The sequence below is a fragment of the Chiloscyllium plagiosum genome, chromosome 40, assembly GCF_004010195.1.
Source record: "Chiloscyllium plagiosum isolate BGI_BamShark_2017 chromosome 40, ASM401019v2, whole genome shotgun sequence".
In the NCBI taxonomy this organism is placed as follows: Eukaryota; Metazoa; Chordata; class Chondrichthyes; order Orectolobiformes; family Hemiscylliidae; genus Chiloscyllium; species Chiloscyllium plagiosum.
Window position 1 is genome coordinate 21,045,721 of NC_057749.1, and position 23,846 is coordinate 21,069,566.

General features: G+C 45.0%; 1 protein-coding gene across 3 annotated transcripts in view; it reads right to left on the minus strand.

Moving 5' to 3' along the window:
* malt3 (MALT paracaspase 3) overlaps window positions 1–23,846 on the minus strand; it is a 131,043-nt gene that overhangs the window by 37,973 nt on the left and 69,224 nt on the right. For all 3 annotated transcript variants that reach the window (XM_043680578.1, XM_043680577.1, XM_043680576.1), the window contains exons 10-11: window positions 22,574–22,777; window positions 1,725–1,902 (exon numbers count right to left, since the gene is read on the minus strand). In XM_043680578.1, coding sequence (XP_043536513.1) covers window positions 1,725–1,902; window positions 22,574–22,777 — 382 coding nt within the window. The remainder of the gene's footprint in view (window positions 1–1,724; window positions 1,903–22,573; window positions 22,778–23,846) is intronic.

Sequence of the window (23,846 nt, forward strand, 5' to 3'; positions counted from 1 at the left end):
GGGGTTGGTTGAGAGGGTGGGGGAGTGAGGGGCTTGGTTGAGAGGGTGGGGGAGTGAGGGGCTTGGTTGAGAGGGGGCGGGGGGGACTGTACTGTGACCATCCTGCCATTTTCTTTGCGTCTTCTTTCCAAAACATCTTTAACCTCCACCTCAAATACTTCCCCACTGCTCTGACGTGGAATTTGAGGATGGTACAATTGCAGCATTCAGAAGGTATAGAAGTCGGAAGGGTTTAGAGGGAGATGGGCAAAATGCTGGCAGGTGGGACTCGATTGGTGTGGGATATCTAGTCGGCATGGACCAGTTGGACTGAAGGGTCTGTTTCCGTGCTGTACATCTCTACAACTCTATCTTCAAACAGCTGTTTTTAGTTTTTTTTTGTTAAATTACACCTCAGTTACACAACAGTGCGTCACTTCAGAGGGCAATTGATGTGGACCTGGAGGACATGTAAACAAGACCAGGTAAGGATGGCGGTTTCCTTCTCTAAAGGACATTATTAAACCAGATGGAGACTCCACAGCACTGAAGATGTCACCTAGACAGGGGACAAAAGGTCTGCAAACCAACTTCCCAGCTCATTGAACATACCCACAACTACTGCACACAAGCTACAAATCTTTACTCAAATCTTGATCAGTTTAATGAAGTTAGCATTCCCCCAATTTAAAACGCTAGCTCACTTTATCCTTCTCTGTTACTAAGCCTAACTGAATCATGATTACTATGACCAAAAGGCTCTCGACCTGATGTCCCTTCTCCCTGCTTGATCTTATAGCAGTCCAGAACTGCCTCTTCTCTTGTTGAACTTGCTTCACTGACTAAAGAAGGTCTCGTGAATGCATGTTAAGAACTCTGATCTCTCCATCGTTTGGTTTTTGTAGTTAACATCAGGATATTTTAAACACCTGACCATTGCTGGCCTTTTGTTTCGTCACTTTTCGATGTTGATTAGATTAGATTCCCTACAGTGTGGAAACAGGCCCTTCGGCCCAACCAGTCCACATCGACCCTCTGAAGAGTAACCCACCCAGACCCATTTCCCTCTGACTAATGCACCTAACACTATGGGCAACTTAGCATGGCCAATTCACCTGCCCTGCACATCTTGGACTGTGGGAGGAAACCCACACAGACATGGGGAGAATGTGCAAACCCCACACAGGCAGTCGCCTGAGGCTGGAATCAAACCTGGGACCTGAGTGCTGTGAGGCAGCAGTGCTAACCACTGAGCCACCGTGCCCCCCCCTAAAATGATCGGAATTTTTTTAAATCACTGGTGAGAGAGGGCCGTTGGCTGGGCCAGCATTTATTGCCCATCCCTAATGGCCCTTTCTCTGACTAGTATATTCCCAGCAGTTACCTTGAAAACTTTATCCAGCCCAAATGGCACCATTTATTGCACCTTCTGGTAACTCATCCTCACTCCTCACAGATACAGCTGTTTCTTTAATCAATGCTGCACCCCTAATCTTAAATCCTCTCTTAAACCAGGAACGGGCTGCCTTATCTTCCCGTTCTTAGGATTCTTCTTTCAGAATATTGGGAATATAACTATCACAGCAATATTATTCTGTACACGGAGTGGCGACGGGCGGTTTAAAATCTCTTCACACAAATGGGAATCCTGACAGCACAGACTCCATTATTTCCGCAATAATTTTTCAAATGCAATTTTTTAAAGCAAGTGTCCGCTAGAGAGAGAGGAGAGAGGGTGGCCGTACCATTTCCGACACATGTCCAGCAGGAGGACATTCAGGGCTGTGTTCTTCACCTGCATCTTGCAGAGGATTTTCTGAACGTTGATGCAGTTCTCTGGTCTGTACGGGTTTGGAGCATTTACTGGTACCATATAGTTCCTGCCTGAACACTCGTAGCCATGCCCGGCATAGTAAAATAGAGCTGTTGGATCAAAAACAGGGGAGAGAGAGACAGAGAGAAAATGAAATCCAACTATATCTTCAGAGACATCCCACAGAGAGATAGGGAGTGAGAGAGAGCAATTTCCTGCATGCTGTGAAATGCGTCCAGTTATAATTACCAGCTCCACAGTCAGACTTTACACTCTCAGTCTATCTCTTAACTTTGGTTCCTCACCTTTGGATGTAGTGTATTATCTATTGCAACTCCCTGCATTATATCGCAGCTTTGACAATGATTTCAGAACTGTTAGACTATTCCACTTCCAATTCCAAGTCCACTAATGAAATGTCAAACTAAATACTAACAACTTTCTTGATAATTTGTTCATTTACAGAATGCACATTACACACATCTGCTCCCTCAACACCACCCATATCCCAGCAAGCTCTCTTTATAAGTACTCTAAATAGTGAATTCAACAACACTCTTCACCAGTGAATGTTAACAGTATAATTAAACTACCATTCACACATTAGTGACACTAACACAGACAGCATGTAGCCCCAGATACCCACCTGTACGTTTCAAACCCACAGAGGTGAACTTACAAGCCCTCTTATCTCAGAGTCAGAAGGTTGGAGGGAGGGGCTTGAATACAGGATCCACATATCATCAGTTTTGTGCAGTACTGATAACATGCTACACTGTTGGCAGCGCAAACCTTCAAACATCAAACTGAGACCCTGTCTGCCTACTCAGGTGGACATAACCATCCCATGAAGCTGACTAAAACCAATTTGTAACTTCTGCTAATTTTGGGAATGCACAGAGTTTATGTCACATACACAGACTATCCACATGAACTACCTGTCAGTTATACTCTAGTCAACCGCATGGGTTTCCTCCGGGTGCTCCAGTTTCCTCCTGAGGTGGTGATGAGGTGAGGTGAACTGGCTATGCTAAATTGCCCATAGTGTCCAGGGATGTGTAGGTTAGGTGCATTAGTCAGGGGAAATGTAGAGAAATAGAGTAGGGGAATGGGTCTGGATGGGTTACTCTTTGGAGGGTCAATGTGGACTTTTTGGGCCAAATGGCCTGTTTCCAGACTGTAGGGATTCTATGAACTCTACCACAAATGCTGTTAATAACATTTAAATAAGGAGGCAGAACTGTTTATAGTATTCCAAGTGCAGTTGTACCAATGCCCTGTACAGTTTCAGGAAAACACCTTGGTTTTAGAGAGTCATACAGCACAGAAACAGATCCTTTGGCCCAACCGGTCCATGCTGATCATAATCCTAAACTAAACTAGTCCCACCTTCCTGCACTTGGCCCATATCCCTTCAAACCTTTCCTAGTCATGGACTTATTGAAATGTCCATTAAATGTTGTAACTGTGCCTACATCCACCACTTCATCTGGAAATTCATTCCACACATGAACCAATCTCTGTGTTTAAAAAAAAAAGTGCCTCTCATTTTTTTTTTAATCTTTCTCCTCTCACCTTAAAAATATGCCCCCAGTCTTAAAATCCCCCACCCGAGGGAAAAGACAGTTTTCATTCACCTTCTCTATTCCCCTCACTACTTAATAAACCCCCATATGGTCACCTCTCAACCTCCTCCACTCCTGTGAAAAATGTGCCAAGCTATCCCAGCCCCTCCCTATAACCCAAACCCTCCATTCTCAGCAACATCCTGGTAAACCTCTTCTGAACCCTCTCTGGCTTAATAATATCCTTCCTCTAACAGATAGAGGAAACATGTTTGCAAATTTGTTCACAGCGAGTTCCTCACACGAGACACCAGACGGGACCTCCTTCACGATAGTGGGGCAGGATATTTCAACTGCACTCGACGTGGCAGGCTTAGGTCACATTCTTAAAATCGTGCTCACTGTTTCATGATGATGAGGGGGTGGTGTGTGGATGACTTCATTGTTTAAAGAATCCAGTCTAAAATCTATGGAATAATATCTGCGTATACGTCCTTCGCTGGGATGGGTGCTGGATTCTCTATTGTTTGACATTTATATAAATGGTTCGGATGAGAATATAGAAAGCATGGTTTGTAAGTTTGCAGACAACACCAAAATAGGGGCACAGTAGACAGTGAAGACAGTTTTCTAAGATTACAAAGGGATCTTGATCAAATGGGTCATAGAGCTTGTACACACAGAAACAGATCTTTTAGTTTAACTTGTCCATGCCGACCACATATCTCAAATTAATCTAGTCCCATTTGCCAGCACTTGGCCCATATCCCTCTAAACATTTCCTATTCATATACTCATCCAAATGCCTTTTAAATGCTGTAATTGTACCAGCCTCCACCACTTCCTCTGGCAGCTCATTCCATACACATAACATCTTCTGTGTGAAAAAGATTGGCCCGTAGGTGCCTTTTAAATCTTTCCCCTCCCACCCTAAACCTATGCCCTCTAGTTCTGGACTTTCCGATCCCAGGGAAAAGACCTTGTCTATTTACCCTCTCCATGCCCCTTATGATTTTACAAACCTCTATAAGGTCATCACTCAGCCTCCGATGCTCCAGGGAAAACAGCCCCAGCCTATTCACCCTCTCCCTTTAGCTCAAACACTCCAACCCTGGCAACATCCTCATAAATCTTTTCTGAACCCTTTCAAGTTTCACAACATCCTTCCGATAGGAAGGAGACCAGAATTGCACACAATATTCCAACAGTGGCCAAACCAATGTCCTATGCAGCTGCAACATGACCTCCCAACTCCTACACCCAATGCTCTACTAAAGGAAAGCACCAATCCTTGTGGCACTCCACTGGTCATAGGCCTCCAGTCTGAAATGCAACCCTCCATCACCACCTTCTTCTACTTTCGAACCAATTTTGTATCAAAATGGCTAGTTCTCCCTGTATTCCATGTGATCTAGCCTTGCTAACAAGTCTACCATGAGGAACCTTGTTGAACGCCTTACTGGAGTCCATTTGATCACGTCCACAGCTCTGTCTCATCAATCCTCTTTGTTACTTCTTTAAAAAAACTCAATCAAGTTCATGAGACATGATTTCCCACACACGATGCCATGTTGACTATCCCTAATCAGTCCTTGCCTGTCCCCCAAGATTGCCTCCAACAACCTGCTCACCAGTGAGGTCAGGCTCACTGGTCTATAGTTCCCTGGCTTGTCTTTACCACCTTTCTTAAACAGTGGCACCACGTTAACCAACCTCCAGTCTTCCGGCACCTCACCTGTGACTATTGATGATGCAAATATCTCAGCAAGGGACCCAGCTATTACTTCTCTAGCTTCCCACAGGGTTCTAGGGTACACCTGATCAGGTTCTGGGTATTTATACACCTTTATCCGTTTTAAGACATCCAGCACTTCCTCCTCTGTAATATGGACATTTTTTAAGATGTCACCATCTATTTCCCTACATTCAGTATCTTCCATGTCCTTTTCCACAGTAAACATTGATGCAAAATACTTATTTAATATCTCCCCTATCTCCTGTGGCCCCACATTTCGGCTGCCTTGCTGATCTTTGAGGGGTCCAATTCTCTCCCTAGTTACCCCAAAGTGCTCCCCCACTGACACCTCAGTCACCTGCCCTGCCTTATTTCCCAAAGGTAGGTCAAGTTTTGCACCTTCTCCAGTCGGTACATCCACATATTGAATCAGAAAATTTTCTTGTACACACTTAAATTCCTCTCCATCTAAACTCTTAACATTATGGCAGTCCTAGTCTATGTTTGGAAAGTTAAAATCCCCTACCATAACCACCCTATTATTCTTACAGATAACTGAGATCTCCTTACAAATTTGTTTCTCAATTTCCCGCTGACTATTAGGGGGGGTTCTATGATATAATCCCAATAAGCTCACCATCCCTTACATCTGAACTGGAGGGGGACCAATCTCTTGGTGGCCAGGGTTGCTAGTGCTATAAGGGAGGGTTTCAACTGGATTGGCAAGGGGTTGGTACCCTCAACAGCAGAGAGGCAAGTGCAAGGCTGAAAGGAAATACAGTCATCAGAAATAGTAAAGTGAAGAGACAGGTCAGGCTGGAACATGACAGGGAGCGAGCATCTATTTCAATGCAAGACGGCTGATAGGTAAGGTCAATGAACTCAGGTACATGGGACTGGGATATTTTAGTTATTATAGAAAGATGGCTAAAGGAGGGTCAGGCTGGCAGCTTAATGTGCCAGGGTACAGGTGCTTTAGGCAGGGCAGAGGTGGTGGAAAGAGGGGAGAGGGTGTTCCATTTTTGATTAAAGGGAGTATCACAGCAGTAATCAGAGATAAAGTAACTGAAGAATCATCCCATGAGGCTTTATGGGTGGAGCTAAGAAATAAGAAGGGGATGGTGACATTATTGGGGTTGTACTATAGGCCCCCAAAATGTCACTGGGAATTAGAGGAACAAATATGCAGGGAGATTGGGAAGACTTGCAGGAGCAACAGGATCGTCATAGTAGGGGATTTTAATTTTCCTGACATAAACTGGGACTGCCACAGCATTAAGGGCTGAGATGGGGCGGAATCTGCTCAGTGTGTTCAGTAAAGATTCCTCAAGCAACATATACAGGGTCCTACTTGGGAAAGGGCAAAACTTGACCTACTCTTGGGAAATAGGGCAGGACAGGTGACTGAGGTGACAGTGGGGGAGCATTTTGGGACCTCGAGCAAGTGGGAGGCCTTTAAAAGTGAGACACCTAGAGTTCAAGGTCTACATGCTCCTGCGAGGATGAAGGGCAAGGTTGGCAGGAATAGAGAACCCTGGGTGTCAACAGATATTGAAGCTTTGACTAGAAAAAAGGCATGGCTCAGGTACAGGCAGCTGGGATCAAGGGTATCCCTGGAGGTATACAGGGACTACAGGAGTTTGATCGTCATAGTAGGGGATTTTAATTTTCCTAACATAAACTGGGACTGCCACAGCATTAAGGGCTGAGATGGGGCAGAATCTGCTCAGTGTGTTCAGTAAAGATTCCTCAAGCAACATATAAAGGGTCCTACTTGGGAAAGGGCAAAACTTGACCTGCTCTTGGGAAATAGGGCAGGACAGGTGACTGAGGTGACAGTGGGGGAGCACTTTGGGACCTCTAGCAAGTGGGAGGCCTTTAAAAGTGAGACACCTAGAGTTCAAGGTCTACATGCTCCTGTGAGGGTGAAGGGCAAGGTTGGCAGGAATAGAGAATCCTGGGTGCCAACAGATATTGAAGCTTTGACTAGAAAAAAGGCATGGCTCAGGTACAGGCAGCTGGGATCAAGGGTATCCCTGGAGGTATACAGGGACTACAGGAGTTTACTGAAGGAAATCAGGAAGGCAAACAGGGGGCATGAGATAGACTTGGGTGAGAAGATTAAGGTGGATCCAAAGAGGTTCATTAATTTTATTAAAGGAAAAAGAATAACTAGAGAGAGAATAGGACCCCTGGAGGACCATATTTGTATAGAACCACAGGAGATGGGCGAGGTCCTCAATTAATATTTCTCCGCTGCGTTTACCATGGAGAAAGACATGAAGACTTGGGAACTTGGAGAAGGTAATGGGAGCAGTCCATATCACAGTCCATATCACAGTAGAAGTGGTGTTGGATATATTAGAATGTATGAAGTTGGATAAATCTCCTGGTTCTGACCAGATATAGCTAAGAACACTACAAAAGGCTAGAGAAGAAATTGCAGGGGCCCCCGCTGACATTTTTGCATCATCATTAGCCATGGGTGAGGTCCCTGAAGACTGGAGGGTAGCGGATATTGTGCCTTATTCAAGAATGGCTGCAAAGAAAAGCCTGGGAACTATAGAGCAGTGAGCTTAACATCTGTGGTAGGTAAATTACATGAGAAGATTCTGAGAGATAAGGTATACCATGCATTTGGAAAGACAGGGTTGCATTGCGATCAGTAAGATCATGCCTCACAATTTTGTTAGATTTCTTTGATGAAGTGACCAGGAAAGTTGACGAGGGCAGGGCGGTGGATGTAGTCTATATGGATTTCATAAGGCCTTTAATAAGGTTCCACGTGGTAGGCTGCTCTGGAAAGTTAGATCACATGGAATCCAGGGTGAACTGGCAAATTGGAGCACAATTGGCTTAATGGTAGGAAGCAGAGGGTAATAGTGAAAGGATGCTTGTTGGACTGGAGGCCTGTGACCAGTGGTGTCTCTCAGGAGTGGGAGCTAGACCCATTGCTGTTTGTTATCTGTATCAATGATTTGGATGGAATGTACAAGGCATGATTAGTACATTTGTTGATGACACTAAAATAGGCGATATCGTACACAGTGAGGAAGGTTATCAGAAATTCAGCAGGACCTTGATCAACTGGGGAAGTGGGCTGAGAAATGGCAAATGGAGTTTAATATAGATAAATGTGAGGTCTTGCATTTTGGGAAGTCAAATCAAGGTAGGAGTTTCTTGGTGAATGGTAGGGCCTTAAGGAGTGTAGTGGAACAGAGGGACCTTGGAGTTCAGGAGCACAGTTCTCTGAAAGTAGAGTCACAGGTAGACAGGGCAGTGAAGGAGGCTTTTGGCACACTGGCCTTCATCAGTCAGGGCACTGAGTCTAGAAGTTGGGAAGTTATGGTGCAGTTACACAGGACGTCGGTGAGATTGCACTTGGGAGTATTGTGTTCAGTTTTGGTCACCTTGCTGGAGGAAGGATGTTATTAAACTGGAAAGAGTGCAGAACAAATTTATAAGGATGCTGCCAGGACTCAACTTTGAGTTATAGGGAGAGGTTTGTCAAGCTAGGAGATTGAGGCGGAATCTTATGGAAGTGATTAAGATCATAAGGGGCATGGATAGGGTGAATGCACTCAGTCTTTTTCCCAGGGTTGGGGAATCGAGGACTAGAGGGCATCAGTTTAAGGTTAGAGGGGAAAGAATAAAAGGGAACCTGAGGGGAAACCTTTTTACAGAGGATGGTACACAAATGGGAAGAGCTGCCAGTGGAAGTGGTTGAGTTGGGTACGTTAACAACATTTAAAAGGCATTTGGACAAATACATGGGCAGGAAAGGATTAGAAGGATATGGGCCAAGTGCAGGGAAATGGGGTTAGAGTGGATGGACATTTTGGTCAGCACGGACCAGTTTGGGTCAAAGGGCCTGTCTCTGTGCTGTGGGACTCTTATGACTTTATTTCTCAGTTCCACCCAAATAACTTCTCTCGACATAATCCCAGGAATATCCTCCCTAAGGACAGCTGTAATGCTGTCCCTTATCAAAAACGCCACACCCCCTCCTCTCTTGCCTCCCTTTCTGTCCTTCCTGTAGCATTTGTATCCTGGAACATTAAGCTGTCAGTCCTGCCCATCCCTGAGCCATGTTTCTGTAATTGCTATGATACCCCAGTCCCATGTTCCTAACCATGCCCTGAGTTCATCTGCCTTCACAGTTTGGCCCCTTGCATTGAAGTAAATGCAGTTTAATTTGTTAGTCCTTCCCTGTTCTCTGCTTTGTCCCTGCCTGCCCTGATATTTGACTTGCTCCTTTTCCCAACTGTACCAGTCTCAGATTGATCTCTTTCCTCAGTATCTCCCTGGGTCCCACACCCCCCCCACCTTACTAGTTTAAATCCTCCCGAGTAGTTCTAGCAAATTTCCTTGCCAGGATATTAGTCTCCTTCCAATTCAGGTGCAATCCATCCTTCTTGTACAGGTCACTTCTACCCCAGAAGAGATTCCAATGATCCAAAAATGTGAATCCTTCTCCCATACACCAGCTCCTCAGCCATGCATTCAGCTGCTCTATCCTCCTATTCCTGCCCTCACTAGCTCGTAGCACTGGGAGTAATCCAGATATTACTACCCTTGAGGACCTCCTTTTTAAATTCCTGCCTAACTCTCTATATTGTCCCTTCTGAATCGCATCCTTTTCCCTTCCAATGTCATTGTTTCCAATGTGTACGATGACCTCCGGCTGTTCCTTCGCATCTTTGAGAACATTCTGCACCCTCTCTGAGACATCCTTGACCCTGGCAGGAGGGAGGCAACACACTGATTTCTCACTGTCAGCGCCTCTGACGAGACAGTCCCCTAACACAATCGATCGCTTGGAGCCTGACATACTCCTCGTTACATTAGAGCCTGTCTCGGTACCAGAAACTTGGCTGTTCATGTTACATTCTCCTGAGAGTCCAGCACCCCCTATATTTCCCAAGACAGCATACTTGTTTGAGATGGGGATAGCCACAGAGACTCGTGTAGTACCTGCCTCCCTCTCCTACCTTCCTGGTTATAACCCAGCTACCTGACTGTATCTGCAGTTTTTCTCCCTTCCTATAACTGTCATCCATCACACCCCCTAGCTCCTGTAAATTCCTTATTGCCTCTAACTGACACTCCAACCCATCCATGCGATCTAGTAGGATTTGCAACCAAATACACTCCTGCAGACATAATCATCAGTAACGTGGAAACTCTCCCTGATCTCCCATAACCAACAGGAAGAGCACATCACTCTACTAGAGGCCATTTTTGCACCTTAGCAATCTATAGAAAATTGCACAGTCTTACGCTCTAGAAAATACTGCTCCAGGCTAACGTAGTACTGATGTTTTAGATTTTCAAAATTTAGTCACGCAACAGATCTCAATAAAACATTTAACCAAAAAAGAACCTTTTCTACTCACTATTGTAGATTTACAAAAGGAAGGAAAAAGACAGTAAGGTTACACTTAAAAACTGCGCACTGAGGGCCCCAGTGCTGTGAGCTCTCCCACACAGGTTCCTCCAAAGTCAGCTATGAATTTCACTGTTTGTTAATTTTTCTTAGACACACTCCTCTGATGTCCAAAGATACCTGAACTCAAACAGCAAAGGCAGTAACTGTGCAGGTTCACTGCTGTGTCAGACAGCAGTGCAGGTTTCTTTCTCATTTGAATCACTGACCATGTGGTCTCTGATTTGTCTCTCTTCCTCCTTTTGATCCTTTTTCCCCCTGTAAAGTTCCAAAACAATGCAACAGCTTATAAAACAGTAATTACTGTTCCTGAAATTCGAGGAAATCCCCTCTAACACTTAAAATACCTAAAAAAAAAGCAGTTCTTACAGCCACAAATTTTTCTCATCCTCCATCTTGGATTACCCAGAATCCTCAATGGGCTGAGAAATGGCAGATAGAGTTTAATTTGAATAAATGAGAGGTATGCATTTTGGTACAACAAACAAAGATAGGCCTAATATAACAAATAGTAAGGCCTTGGGTAGTGATGTAGAACAGAACAACCTAGGGGGTCAGGTACATAATTCTTTAAAGTTTGTGTCACATATAGACAGGGTGGTTAAAAAGGGGTTTGGCACGCTTGCCGTCATTGCTCAGTCCTTTGAGTACAGTAGTTGGGGCACTATGTTGAGGTTGTACAGGACATTGGTGAGACCCCTTCTGGAGTACTGTGTCCAGTTCTGGTTGCCCTGCTAGAGGAAGGATATCAAGCATCTAGGGAGGGTTCAGAAGAGGTTTACCAGGATGCTGTCAGGTACATAAGGTTTGAGGTATAAAGGAATGCTGGATAGGCTGGAGCTTTTTTCACTGGAGTGTAGGAGGTTGAGAGGCGACCTTATAGAGGTTTATAAAATCGTGAGGGGTATAGATAAGGTGAATGGTAAGTGTCTTTTCCCTGGAATGGGGGATTTCAAGACTAAGGGGCAAAGTTTTATGGTTAGAGGAGAAAGATTTGAAAATGATATTGGGGCAACTTTTTTTAAAACAGAGGGTAGCTTGCATGTGAAATGAACTTCCTGAGGAAGTGGTGGATGTAGGCATAGTTATAACGTCTAAAAGACACTTAGATAAGTACATGAATAGGAAAGACTTGGAGGGAAGTGGGCCAGGAGCAGGCAGGTGGAACTAGTTTAGTTTGGGATTCTGTTTGGCATCGTCGAAAAGTGGCTCTGGAAAAGTACAGCAGGTCAGGCAGCACCGAGGAGCAGGAGAATCGACGTTTTGGGCATAAGCCCTTCATCAGGAATGTTAGGCATGGAAAAGCGCAGCAGGTCAGGCAGCACCCAGGGAACAGGAGAATCGACGTTTCGGGCATAAACCCTTCTTCAGGAATGAGGAAAGTTTGTCCAGCAGGCTAAGATAAAAGGTAGGGAGGAGGGACTTGGGGGAGGGGCGTCGGAAATGTGATAGGTGGAAAGACCCACCGAACTCATCTCCGCATACCTTGACACCGTCCTGTCCCCCTTAGTCCAAGAACTCCCCACGTACGTTCGGGACACCAGCCATGCCCTCCACCTGCTCCATGATTTTCGCTTCCCCGGTCCCCAACGCCTTATTTTCACCATGGACATCCAGTCCCTGTACACCTCCATCCCCCATCACGAAGGACTCAAAGCTCTCCGCTTCTTTCTTTCCCGCCGTACCGACCAGTACCCTTCCACTGACACCCTCCTTCGACTGACTGAACTGGTCCTCACCCTGAACAACTTCTCTTTCCAATCCTCCCACTTCCTCCAAACCAAAGGAGTAGCCATGGGCACCCACATGGGCCCCAGCTATGCCTGCCTCTTCGTAACCCTCCTTCGACTGACTGAACTGGCCCTCACCCTGAACAACTTCTCTTTCCAATCCTCCCACTTCCTCCAAACCAAAGGAGTCCTCTTTCCGCCTATCACATTTCCGACGCCCCTCCCCCAAGTCCCTCCTCCCTACCTTTTATCTTAGCCTGCTGGACAAACTTTCCCCATTCCTGAAGAAGGGCTTGTGCCCGAAACGTCGATTCTCCTGCTCCCTGGGTGCTGCCTGACCTGTTGCGCTTTTCCAGCAACACATTTTCAGCTCTGATCTCCAGCATCTGCAGACCTCACTTTCTCCTCAATGTTAGGCATGGACTGGTTGGACCAAAGGGCTTGTTTCCATGCTGTATGACTATGACTGTTTCCTGTTAGTTAGCCAAACCTCTATCCAGGCTACAACATGATCGCCAACATACTGTTGTTAGTTTATTCAGTAACCTTTTACGCAGTAAGATTCTTTCAGCTCTATAAGTTGTTAAGTGAACTCTGGATGAATCTACAGAGGGGTCATGCAAAGCACACATTAGGCTCCAGTATATTCTCCTTTGCATCTACTTTGAAGTCCACCTCAACAACTTGAGCACAAGATATGAAATATGGAAAATTACAAACAACAGGAGTACTATTTCCACACTATATGACTATTTCTGCATGAGAATGTGTACTGCGAGTCAGGGACTGGATTTACTTTTGTAACTAATAGTTGGGCGGTTAGGTCAGGTCAGGAAAATATCACAAATAATGATTCACATTGGGCATACAAGACAGATTCCACTTTGAGTAAATCTTATTCTGACCTTTTGGAGAATAGTACTCATAATTTTGATGAGGTCATTCTTCAGACAAACTCAATTTGAGTGATCGTCATTTTTACATATTTATAAAATTATATCCTAGCCTCTGATCTGCTCTTGAAACCACAGTTAGAAATAGTGAAACCAAAAGTGAAATGCTGGAAAATCTCAGCAGGTCTGGCAGCATCTGTAAGGAGAGAAAAGAGCTGACGTTTCAAGTCTAACTGACCCTTAGTGAGTCCAGTTGAGTTACTGTTAAATGATAACCCTCAGAAATGTTAATAGTGAGGAATACAGTGAGGGTAACACCATTGACTGACAACGGGTGATGTCTCTTTCAAATACTATAGATACAGTATTTAACCAGTTAGTTCAGGGGGAAAGCGAGGACAGCAGATGCTGGAGATCAGAGTCAAAACGTGTGGTGCTGGAAAAACACAGATCAGACAGCATCCGAGGAGCAGGAGAGTTGACGTTTTGAGCATAATTGCGTCATCAGTAACAGCTTATGCCTGAAATGTTGACTCTCCAGCTCCTCGGATGCTGCCTGATCTGCTGTGCTTTTCCAGCGCTACACTTTCACTGAACCAGTTAGTTCAGTTGAGTTTCTGGTCAATGGTAACCCACAGGATGCTAATGGTGCGTGAATGCAGAGATGGCAATGCCAATTAATGCCAAGGGGTGATGGTTAAATTGTCTCTTGTTGGAGATGATCATTGCCTGGCACTTGTGCAAGGTGCATGTTACTTACCACCAGTAGCACAAACCTGAGTGGTCTTGTTGCCTTTGGACATAGTCTCCTTCAGTATCTGAGGAGTGCTGAATGATGAATGGTGCTTTAAACTGATGACGAGGGTTCTATGACTGAGGTGTACACGATGTTATGGTCACTTTGGGTGGCAATGTGGTTGTGATTCAGCACACTGAGTTTCACCCCAGTGCCACAACGCAAACACATTAAATTATTCAAACAATTACTTGCCTTGTGGGAACAGACCACACCAGAAATGGACCAGTGTCACTAAATAATGGGGAACTGGGTTGAAACATCTTACACTCAGCCAGTGGTCAGAATGTGGAATTCACCATCATAGTGGTGCGGTTGAGGTGAGATGCATTTAAAGAGAATTCAGGCAAACACAAGAGAGAAAAAGAAGTCTACGTTGATTGAGTTTAGTGAAGAGGCTGGGACCAAGCTCATATAGAGGGTGAACACCAGCAAGGGGAAACAGTGTACATAGTGGCAATGGCATTGGACATTGTTAGGCTGGCATGGTGGCTCAGTGGTTAGCACTGCTGTCTCACAGCACCAGGGACTTGGGTTCAAATCCACCGTCGGGCGACTGTGTGGAGTTTGCACATTCTCCCCATGTCTGCATGGGTTTCCTCCCCACAATCCAAAGATGTGCAGGTTAGGTGAATTGGCCACGCTAAGTTAGGTTAGGTGCATTCGTCAGGGTAAATGTAAAGTAATAGGGTAGGGGAATGGGTCTGGGTGGATGACTCTTCAAAGGGTTGGTGTGGACTTGTTGGGCCAAAGGGCCTGTTTCCACACTGTAGGGATTCTATGATAATACATCCAAAGATACAGGCTAATACCACGGGGACAGGGGTTCAAATCCTACCAAAACAATTAGCGAAATTTAAATTCAATTAATAAATCTAGATTTGAATCGGAGTGTTGATGATTGGTGTAAAGATCTATCTGGCTCACTTCAGGGAAGGAAATCTGCGGTCCTTTCCCAGTCTGGTCTCTACATGGCTCCAGACCCAATGTGATTTGGTTGATTCTTAACTATCCTCTCTGCGATGGTTTAGTCAGCCACTCAGTTCGAGGGCAATTAGGAACTGGCAACAAATATGCCATGTCGCATGACGGATTAAAATAATTGGACTGATCAGCCTATTTCTACATTGAATATTCTGTACAATTATAAGCCAATATCTCTCACTGTCTGAACTACAAGAACAGCAGTGCGAGTGGAGCAGACTGTTTCCTGTCAACACCTCTCGGCTGCTCTGTCTGAGAGCTGGAGCTCAGCTCCGACCAGTGATGGCGACAGAAATAATGCGAGACTGTGAGAGGAGTGCTCACCCTCTCCTTCGTCCCCTCCCCAATTACCAAACACGGAGGTGAAACAGTGGCAAGCCAGAAATAGCGCATACCATCACAGCCTTGACACAGAGGCTGGCTCCTGCTCTATCCCTCCTTCAGCCTGTCATTTAGCTGCTGTCTTTTCACTGACAATGAGGTGGCAGAGGACAGCCACTGCTGTTTACTGTTCAGTGGGACCATTCGTCTGGTCACGCAGAGGTTATCGATCTAGGTCTGCTCCTTTTCTGTGTTCTTAATGATGGGCAGCTTTCCACAAGATAGGAACATTTACCTCATACATTTCATCAGATCCTTCCACCCTTTGTGGAGGGGTATGAAGTGGGGGAGGGATTGAGATCCTGTTCAGCTCATTCCCAACAGCACTGCTCCAGGCCTGGCTGGAAGAGAATCTCAAGCACAGGAGGGAGGCTATTTGGCCCACCATGTCTGGGATCGCACTCTGCAAGAGCAACACAGACCCATTCCATACTCTTTCAGCCTGCCTGTTTTCCTCTAGATATCCAAATCTCTTTTTAACGTGGCAATCAAATTGGCCTCCACTACATTCCAGAAACTAAACAGTCCCTGTGTAATGATGTACAACCTGGTCCATCACTGACAAGTATCCCTCTAGCTGAAGAATATACATTGTCTTGTATGAACACATTGGAATGAGGGAGTGATTGGTGGTAAATATCAAGGAAGAAATTAAGATTTGCAAAGCACCTTTCTAAAGATCAACAATTTGGACTTGCGTGGTAAATACCCGAAGACCATATGGGAATGTCAAACAAAATATCTCTCCAATAGGTTCTTTCATTACTCAAGGTACACCCATCTCTTCCTTGGGACCCAAGGTGGCTCAGTGGTTAGCATTGCTGCCTCACAGCACCAGGATCCAGGTTCAATTCCATCCACGGGCGACTGCCAGAGGGTCAGTGTGGACTCGATGGGCCGACTGGCCTCCTTCCACAGTGTAGGAATTCTGTGATTCTTCTAGTACTCAGTGGTTTCTGGGAATAGTTTCCTACTATCGCCTCCATCCAGACCCCTCTTGATTTTTGAACACCTCGATTATATCCCCTCTCCACCTACTCTTCTCCATAGAAACTAGCCCCAGCATCTCCAATCCATCCACATAATGGGAGTTAAACATCAAACATGTGACAGCCCAGGACTCATCCTTAAAAATAACTACGAGGGGGATCGATCCGAGCCAACTGTGTTTCTGGGATTACAACAGACAACCTTTCAAAAAGATATTTTGTTTAACATTCTCACATGGTCTTCAGGTATTTTACTATGCAAGTCCAAATACTGTACGCAAATCTGATTTCTTCCTTGATATTACCCACCAATCACTCTCTCATTCCAATGTGTTCATACAAAACAATGTACATTCTTCAGCTGGAGGGATTCTAGTCAGTGATGGACCAGGATGCACTTTCCTTTTTAAGGCTGTGCTTTTTGTCCTTATTTATGATGAGAGACATTAAGTTCTTAAGACAATACTTGTTCTAACAGAGGTCTGAAGACCCCTTGCCACCCATTTCTTGGAAGATGTGGTCTAAGGGCTAACACCAAGCACTGGTCAGAACAGGAACTTTGATTGGCTCTTTCTGATCCTTGTCATAGAGTCATAGAGATGTACAGCACGGAAACAGACCCTTCGGTCCAACCCGTCCATGCCGGCCAGATATCCCAACCCAATCTAGTCCCACCAGCCAGCACCCGGCCCATATCCCTCCAAACCCTTCCTGTTCGTATACCCATCCAGATGCCTTTTAAATGTTGCAATTGTACCAGCCTCCACCACTTCATCTGGCAGCTCATTCCATACACGTACCACCCTCTGCGTGAAAACGTTGCCCCGTAGGTCTCTTTTACATCTTTCCCCTCTCACCATAAACCTATGCCCTCTAGTTCTGAACTACCCGACCCCAGGGAAAAGACTTTGCCTATTTACCTTATCTATGCCCCTCTTAATTTTGTAAACCTCTATAAGGTCACCCCGCAGCACCCAACGCTCTAGGGAAAACAGCCCCAGCCTTTTCAGCCTCTCCCTGTAGCTCAAAGCCTCCAACCCTGACAACATCCTTGTAAATCTTTTATGAACCCTTTCAAGTTTCACAACATCTTTCCGATAGGAAGGAGACCAGAATTTCATACAATATTCCAACAGTGGCCTAACCGATGTCCTGTACAGCTGCAACATGACCTCTTATTGACTGCGTTGTGTGAGCTCTGAGCTGTGCTCCACCTCTGTTGGCATGGAGGAGCTCGGCTGGGTTAGAGGATTGATGGAGAGCTGCTCAATAATCTCTCAATCTCATGAACACATACCACACTATGTATAGACATCTACCCAATGGAAAATGAGAGAAACAGATGGAGGGACTTTAGCTTGAGGTGACTTTCCAAGATTTCTGTAGATTATGTCACTGTTTATAATTAGCGGTGATGTATTGATACTGATCTATAGATTCAAAGTGGAAACTTCTCTTCAGGTTTTCAGTTTCCATAATAATGACTAATTATCAATTCTCACGATGTGGTTGAGAGTTCAAAATACAGGAATAGAAGAAAGATGAGGCCATTTGGCTTCCTTCCTCTCCTCTCCCCCCTGCCCCTTCTCCCCCTGACCCCCCAGCAGGCAGGGATTGATGAGAGAGGGAGGAATTAAAAATGAAGAGTCACCCCAGAGAAAATGCAACAAATACACAAAGGTGCTATATGAATGCACATTGTTGTTGCTGTCTTGATTTAAGGCAGTTTGGAATGAAGTGATCCAAGCTTGGTGGGCAAGGCAGTTTCTGCATTTCCCCCTCCTCCTTCATCCTGTGGTGACCAAGGTACTGACTGATAACTAATGATTAAAATGGTTACTCACTAATGACCGTGAATGGTGATACTTTTCCATTGCAGCTATCAAGTGGATGCTCACTCAGTGTACGGCCATTTTGATAACTGGGCACTCGCTCGTTACAATGAAAGGGCGCAATGACTCATTGCTCTGGTCTCACTCAATAGCTCTAAGTCTACATCCAGGGACATATATCAGTATTCGCATCCACTGACAGAATTTCAACATCAGACACTGCAAGAGCTTCCCATTCTATCCCAAGTCAGGAATTGCTGATGGGCACATTACAGTGCTAATTATTTAAGTATGTTAATTACTTAGAGAAGGCACTGTTTACTTAAATACCTGGAATATTTATAAAGAGAGACTCACAAAACCACATATTAATTAGATTTAGTGTGTTTCTTTTGAGGGTTTATTTTAAGTTGCTCCTTTATGAATCGCACTGTACTGTCCATGTGGGTGGTTCACATGTGAACATTTCATATTAAACTGATCCTAAGCCAGTGTTATATGACACCAGACTCAACCTACTTCACTTAACAATCTTGATGTCTCTTCTCTCCACACCACCCTGCGTCCCTAATGTGGAGGTGCCGGTGCTGGACTGGGGTGGACAGAGTTAAAAATCACATGACAATAAATTCTGTGTCCTATGATCCTACCCCACCAGCTACCTGACGAAGGTGCAGTGCTCCGAAAGCTTGCAAATAAAACTGATAGACTATAACCTTGTGTCATGTGATTTTTAACCCTGTGTCCCAGCATTTCCTCATTTGTCCTTTTAATTAAACCAAATAAATCTAATTGAACTTTAAATGGACACCATACAAGTGTACACACTAAAGGAAGGGGCTTGTATGCCACGGTGATAATGTTCCTACCTCTGAGCCAGGAGATCTGGATTCAAGTCCCACTTAATCCAGAGGTGTGTCATACCATCTCTGAACACGTTGATCAGGATATATAAAAGAAAAAAGTTGAGGGAACTTTATAAAGCTTAAATTAAGATTTAGCTTGGGCAGATGGTTTCTCTTTACACAATTTTAGATAAAACCATGAAAGAAATTTGAATAACGTTAGTTGAGTTTCCAGATTAATTAGCAATAATACCACTAGGCTATCGCTTGCCCATTTGAAACCATGTCCCCAGTCTGGGTCCATCAAATCACTTGACGAGAATACAGTCAGGGAACGGTTACAGCATCGAGGAAGGAGCCACCCTGCCTTCTGTGTCTGTGCTAGCCTTTTGGAAGACCAATGGGATGTTGGTGTTTATTGGAAAACGATGCTTTTTGAACCTTGTGTTACTGTGACCTCAGTTTCAGGTCTAACAAGGGTCATTTCCCCTCTTTGGTGAGAACTCGGAGATGGGGATGGGAGAGCTGTGAGGGTAGAATACTGTGAGAAAGCAGGAACCACAATGGGCACTGTAGTCTTAGAGCGACGGGAGCCCGAAATTCCAATAATTGATATCAATAACTCAATAACTATTTCAACAAATCTTGTGAATCAATCAAAAAGAATTGGTATATGAGAAGGAAGGGTTTAGAGGGATATGGGCCAGGGACTAGATTGGGTTGGGATATCTGGTCAGCATGGACGAGTTGGACCGAAGGTCTGTTTCTGTGCTGTACAACTCTATGACTCTATAAATTAAGTTAACTGAAACCAAATAGCCTCATAAAGGAGCAACTTAAAACAAACCCTCAAAAGAAACACACTAAACCTAATTAAAATGTGGTTTTGTGAGTCTCTCTTTATAAATATTCCAGGTATTTAAGTAAATGGTGCCTTATCTAAATAATTAACATACCCAAATAATTAGCACCTCAGCCATTACTCTGCTAGACCACCAAGCCCTGAGGAAGGGTAGGGCTGAAGAAACTACTTTATCTGTCTGAGCCTAAGATATTTGTTGGAGATAATCAGTCTTCCTTGGGACCAATGACCTTTCTCGAATGCAGTTCTGGGATCTTCAATACTATGAAGTGAAAAATTGACTTTGTTTGGGTGTAGCATTCTCTCTTTGAGAGTTTTCACCAAACACATTAAAGCATGTGAAGGGAGGTGGGTGTAATTTAACAGGCGAATCTTACATTCACCCACCCCTTCCCCCTACAACCCAGAAATGTAACTGTCCAAATGGCCCCCTTTTGTAAGCAAAGCAAAGTGTGATTTCAGGGTGGAGAGATTAAGGAGACTCTGTCGGTACACTCTAGTGTGTGTAAGAACAACAGCTCATGTTGTAGCAGTCAGGATTCATACAGGGATTGGGTTGGATCCTATATGGAGATCCGCATTTCAACCCGACATTTCCGTCTTGACCAATCTGCTCACTCTTCCCCAATCCCCTTCATAATTTTGGAAATGCAGGATTACATGTGCAATTAATGGGAACTATGTTACTCGGTTCATCTGAACCTCGGGTCATTTCATTTAAGAATGTCAAAACAGAGATTGTTAGATAAATGAGCTTGTCTCTGGCTATGGATGTTTAACTCCTCCTTACTCAGAACTAACAGATACAAAATACTCCTCCAAAGTTTGAGCTACCGCCATCAACTTGGACAGAAGCACAACTGTTCTAAGCATCACCCTGACAAATACCTAATGGGAACAGCTGCCAATCTATGACACATTGCTTGCACCATAGAATCAGAGGGACATAGGAAATAGGAGCAGTAGGCCATTCTGCCTTTGGGTCTATTCTGCTATTCAGGATCATGGCTGATCCTCTATTTGAAAGCCATATCCCTTGATACCTTTGGTATCTCTAAATCTATCAATCCCTGTCTCACTCACATTCAATTATCTGAGCTCCTATTGTCCTGCGAGGTAGACAATTCCAATGATTTACCCCCTCGGAGTGCGGAAATTCCTCCTCATCGCAGCCACAAATGATCAGCCTTTAGCCAGAGTCTGCATCAGCTGGTTTCAGGCAACCCCTAACCCCCTACAAAGTGCAGCCAGAGAAAACTACCTGCCTGCATTAACCCCTTCAATCCCTGTATGAATCCTGACTGCTACAACATGAGCTGTTGTTCTTACACACACTAGAGTGTACCGACAGAGTCTCCCGAAATCACACTTTGCTTTGCTTACAAAAGGGGGGCCATTTGGACAGTCACATTTGTACCTACTTTTTGTGAACAGCAACTGGGAACTAATCCTGTGCATTTCTGGGTCAGAGAGACCTTTTCTGGTGACCTCCCCTTCCCATCAGTAAAGTGCAAATGCATCTCTCAGCAAGTGTACAGTCCAGTCAGGGCAGGCAAAGGTGAGGACTGTAGATGCTGGAGATCAGAGTCTGGATTAGAGTGGTGCTGGAAAAGCACAGCAGGTCAAGCAGCATCCGAGGAGCAGGAAAATCGATGTTTCGGGCAAAAGCCCTTCATCAGTCCAATCAGTTTAAGTTGGCCAAGTACAAGCTTCCCAATCGCCACTTGCTTCACACTGCAGTCTGTGTTTTTCGACATGGTTCCTCCACGGGGTCCCACATGGAGGTGGACTTGGTCCAGAATGTCAAGTTCCTAGGAGTGGTGAGCACTAATCTGTCCTGGTCCATCCACATTGATGCGACGGTCAAGAAAGCACAACAATGTTCCTCAGGAGGCTAAGGAAATTCAACACGTCCACAAAGACTCTTATCAATGTTTATGGATGCACCACAGAAAGCATTCTATTCAGATGCATCACAGAGTGGTATGACAACTGCCCTGCCCAGGTCTGTAAGAAACTAGAGCACGTTGTGAACACAGCCCAGTCCATCAAGCAAGCCAACCTGCCATCCATTGACTCCACCTACATTTCTCACATAATCAAAGACCGCTCCCTCATCTCTTCACCTCCCCCTCTCTATACTCTCTCCCAACTTCTTCCGTCGGGCAGAAGATACAAAAAACTTAAACACACAGACCAACAGATTCAACAACAGCTTCTTCCCCATTGTCATTAAAACTTTTGAATGGAGCTCTCACATTTTAAATTTAGTGTTGATTTCGGTCTTTATGCACCTTCCCCACAATCAAAGTATTGTATTCCTTGCTCTATTTTATTACCCTAATGTACTTTGTGTGACATGACCTACCTGTACTGCACGCAAAACACAAGTTTTCACTGTACCCAGGTACATGTAGAAATAATAAATCAAATCAAATCAAATCAGTACACAGGGTAAATGTACATGAATGGCAAGCCTTCCTATTTGATCACTGTAACATGGCCAGATCAAGCCAAGGCTAGATTGGAATATCCAAGTATAAAACAGAATAAGACACGACAGCACAGAACCTGGACAGAGCCAATCCCCAAGAATTTCTGGTGAGTTTAAAATAATTCCGGCTCACTAGTTGGGGCACGCCTTTTGAAACAAATTTCCTTCATTGACACGGACCGTGTTTAGGGTGAAGTGGGAACGCACAATTCCATCACTGCCCGCTTACCGTAGACACCGGAGTCCAGGAGCTGAAGAAATTGCATGACTGCACTCTGCATCTCCTCTTTAGTCAGGTCCATTAGGGAAACCACCCGGAAATTTAGCTGCTGCAACAGGTTTGACAGTTCAAAAACATCCATCACAGTGGCCAGCAGCTTGGGGTGATTCACGTAGTTCATGTTCCCGATCAGCAGCGCCACTTTGTCAGTCGCTGAAACACATGGAGTAAAACGTTATCGGTGGATTGCTACGGCATGAGAGCACAGTTATAAAATTAGACAGCAGTGCAGTACTGAGGGAGTCTACTGGAACAGGACCTACACCTCATCTTGAAGTCAGAAAACTGCTGGATCTGAACGTAAGAGCCTGGCTGACACAGCAGTATAGGACAGATGGAGTGCAGCACTGTCTGAGACCCTGTCTTTTTGGGAAAGAGAATAGATGTCTTGCTTTCTCTCGGAGGTAGATAAAAAATATCCCATGATACAATTCAATAAAAGAGCAGGGAAACGATCTCCAGTGCCCCAGCTAACATTCACCGCTCAAGCAATATCACAAGCAGATCCTCTGATCACTATCACATTCCCACTGGAGAGGGCTTCCTGTATATAAACTGCCTGCTGCTTTTCCCACATTGCAGATGCCAAAAAGTGCTTTCCTGGCTGGAAGAGTGCTGGGGACATTCTGCAAATGGTGCTACCTAAAGGCAATTTTTCTTTTAGGCTCAATGCGCTCACTTAGAACCATGGACTCCCTACAGTGTGGAGACGAGCCATTCAGCCCAGACCAACCCTCCAAAAAGCAGCCCAGCCAGACCCAGCCACTCTACCCTATCTCTGTAACTCAGCATTTCCCATGGCCAATCTACCGAGCCTGCACATCTTTGGATTGTGGGAGGAAACCGGATAATCCGGAGGAAACCCATGCAGACACGGGGAGAATGTGCAAACTCCACGCAGACAGTTGCCTGAGGCTGGAATTGAACCCAGGTCCCTGGTGCTTCCCCAACAAAGGTCAAGCTTGCCTGTGAGCACAGCAATGTGGCAATGACCAGAACATCTCCTTAGATGACGTCACTTGGCAGCTGAATGTTGACCAGGAGAAAGGGCTCGAACCCTCCTGCTCATTGAAGTAATGCCGTGGACTCTTTCACATTCAGAGGGAGGCAGAGGGATGGGACTTGGTCTCGGTGTAACGCATCAATTAAAAGCCAGCACCACTCACAGTGCAGCTCCTCAGTGGCCCCGCCCCCGCCCCATCACCCGACCCCACCCCCCCAC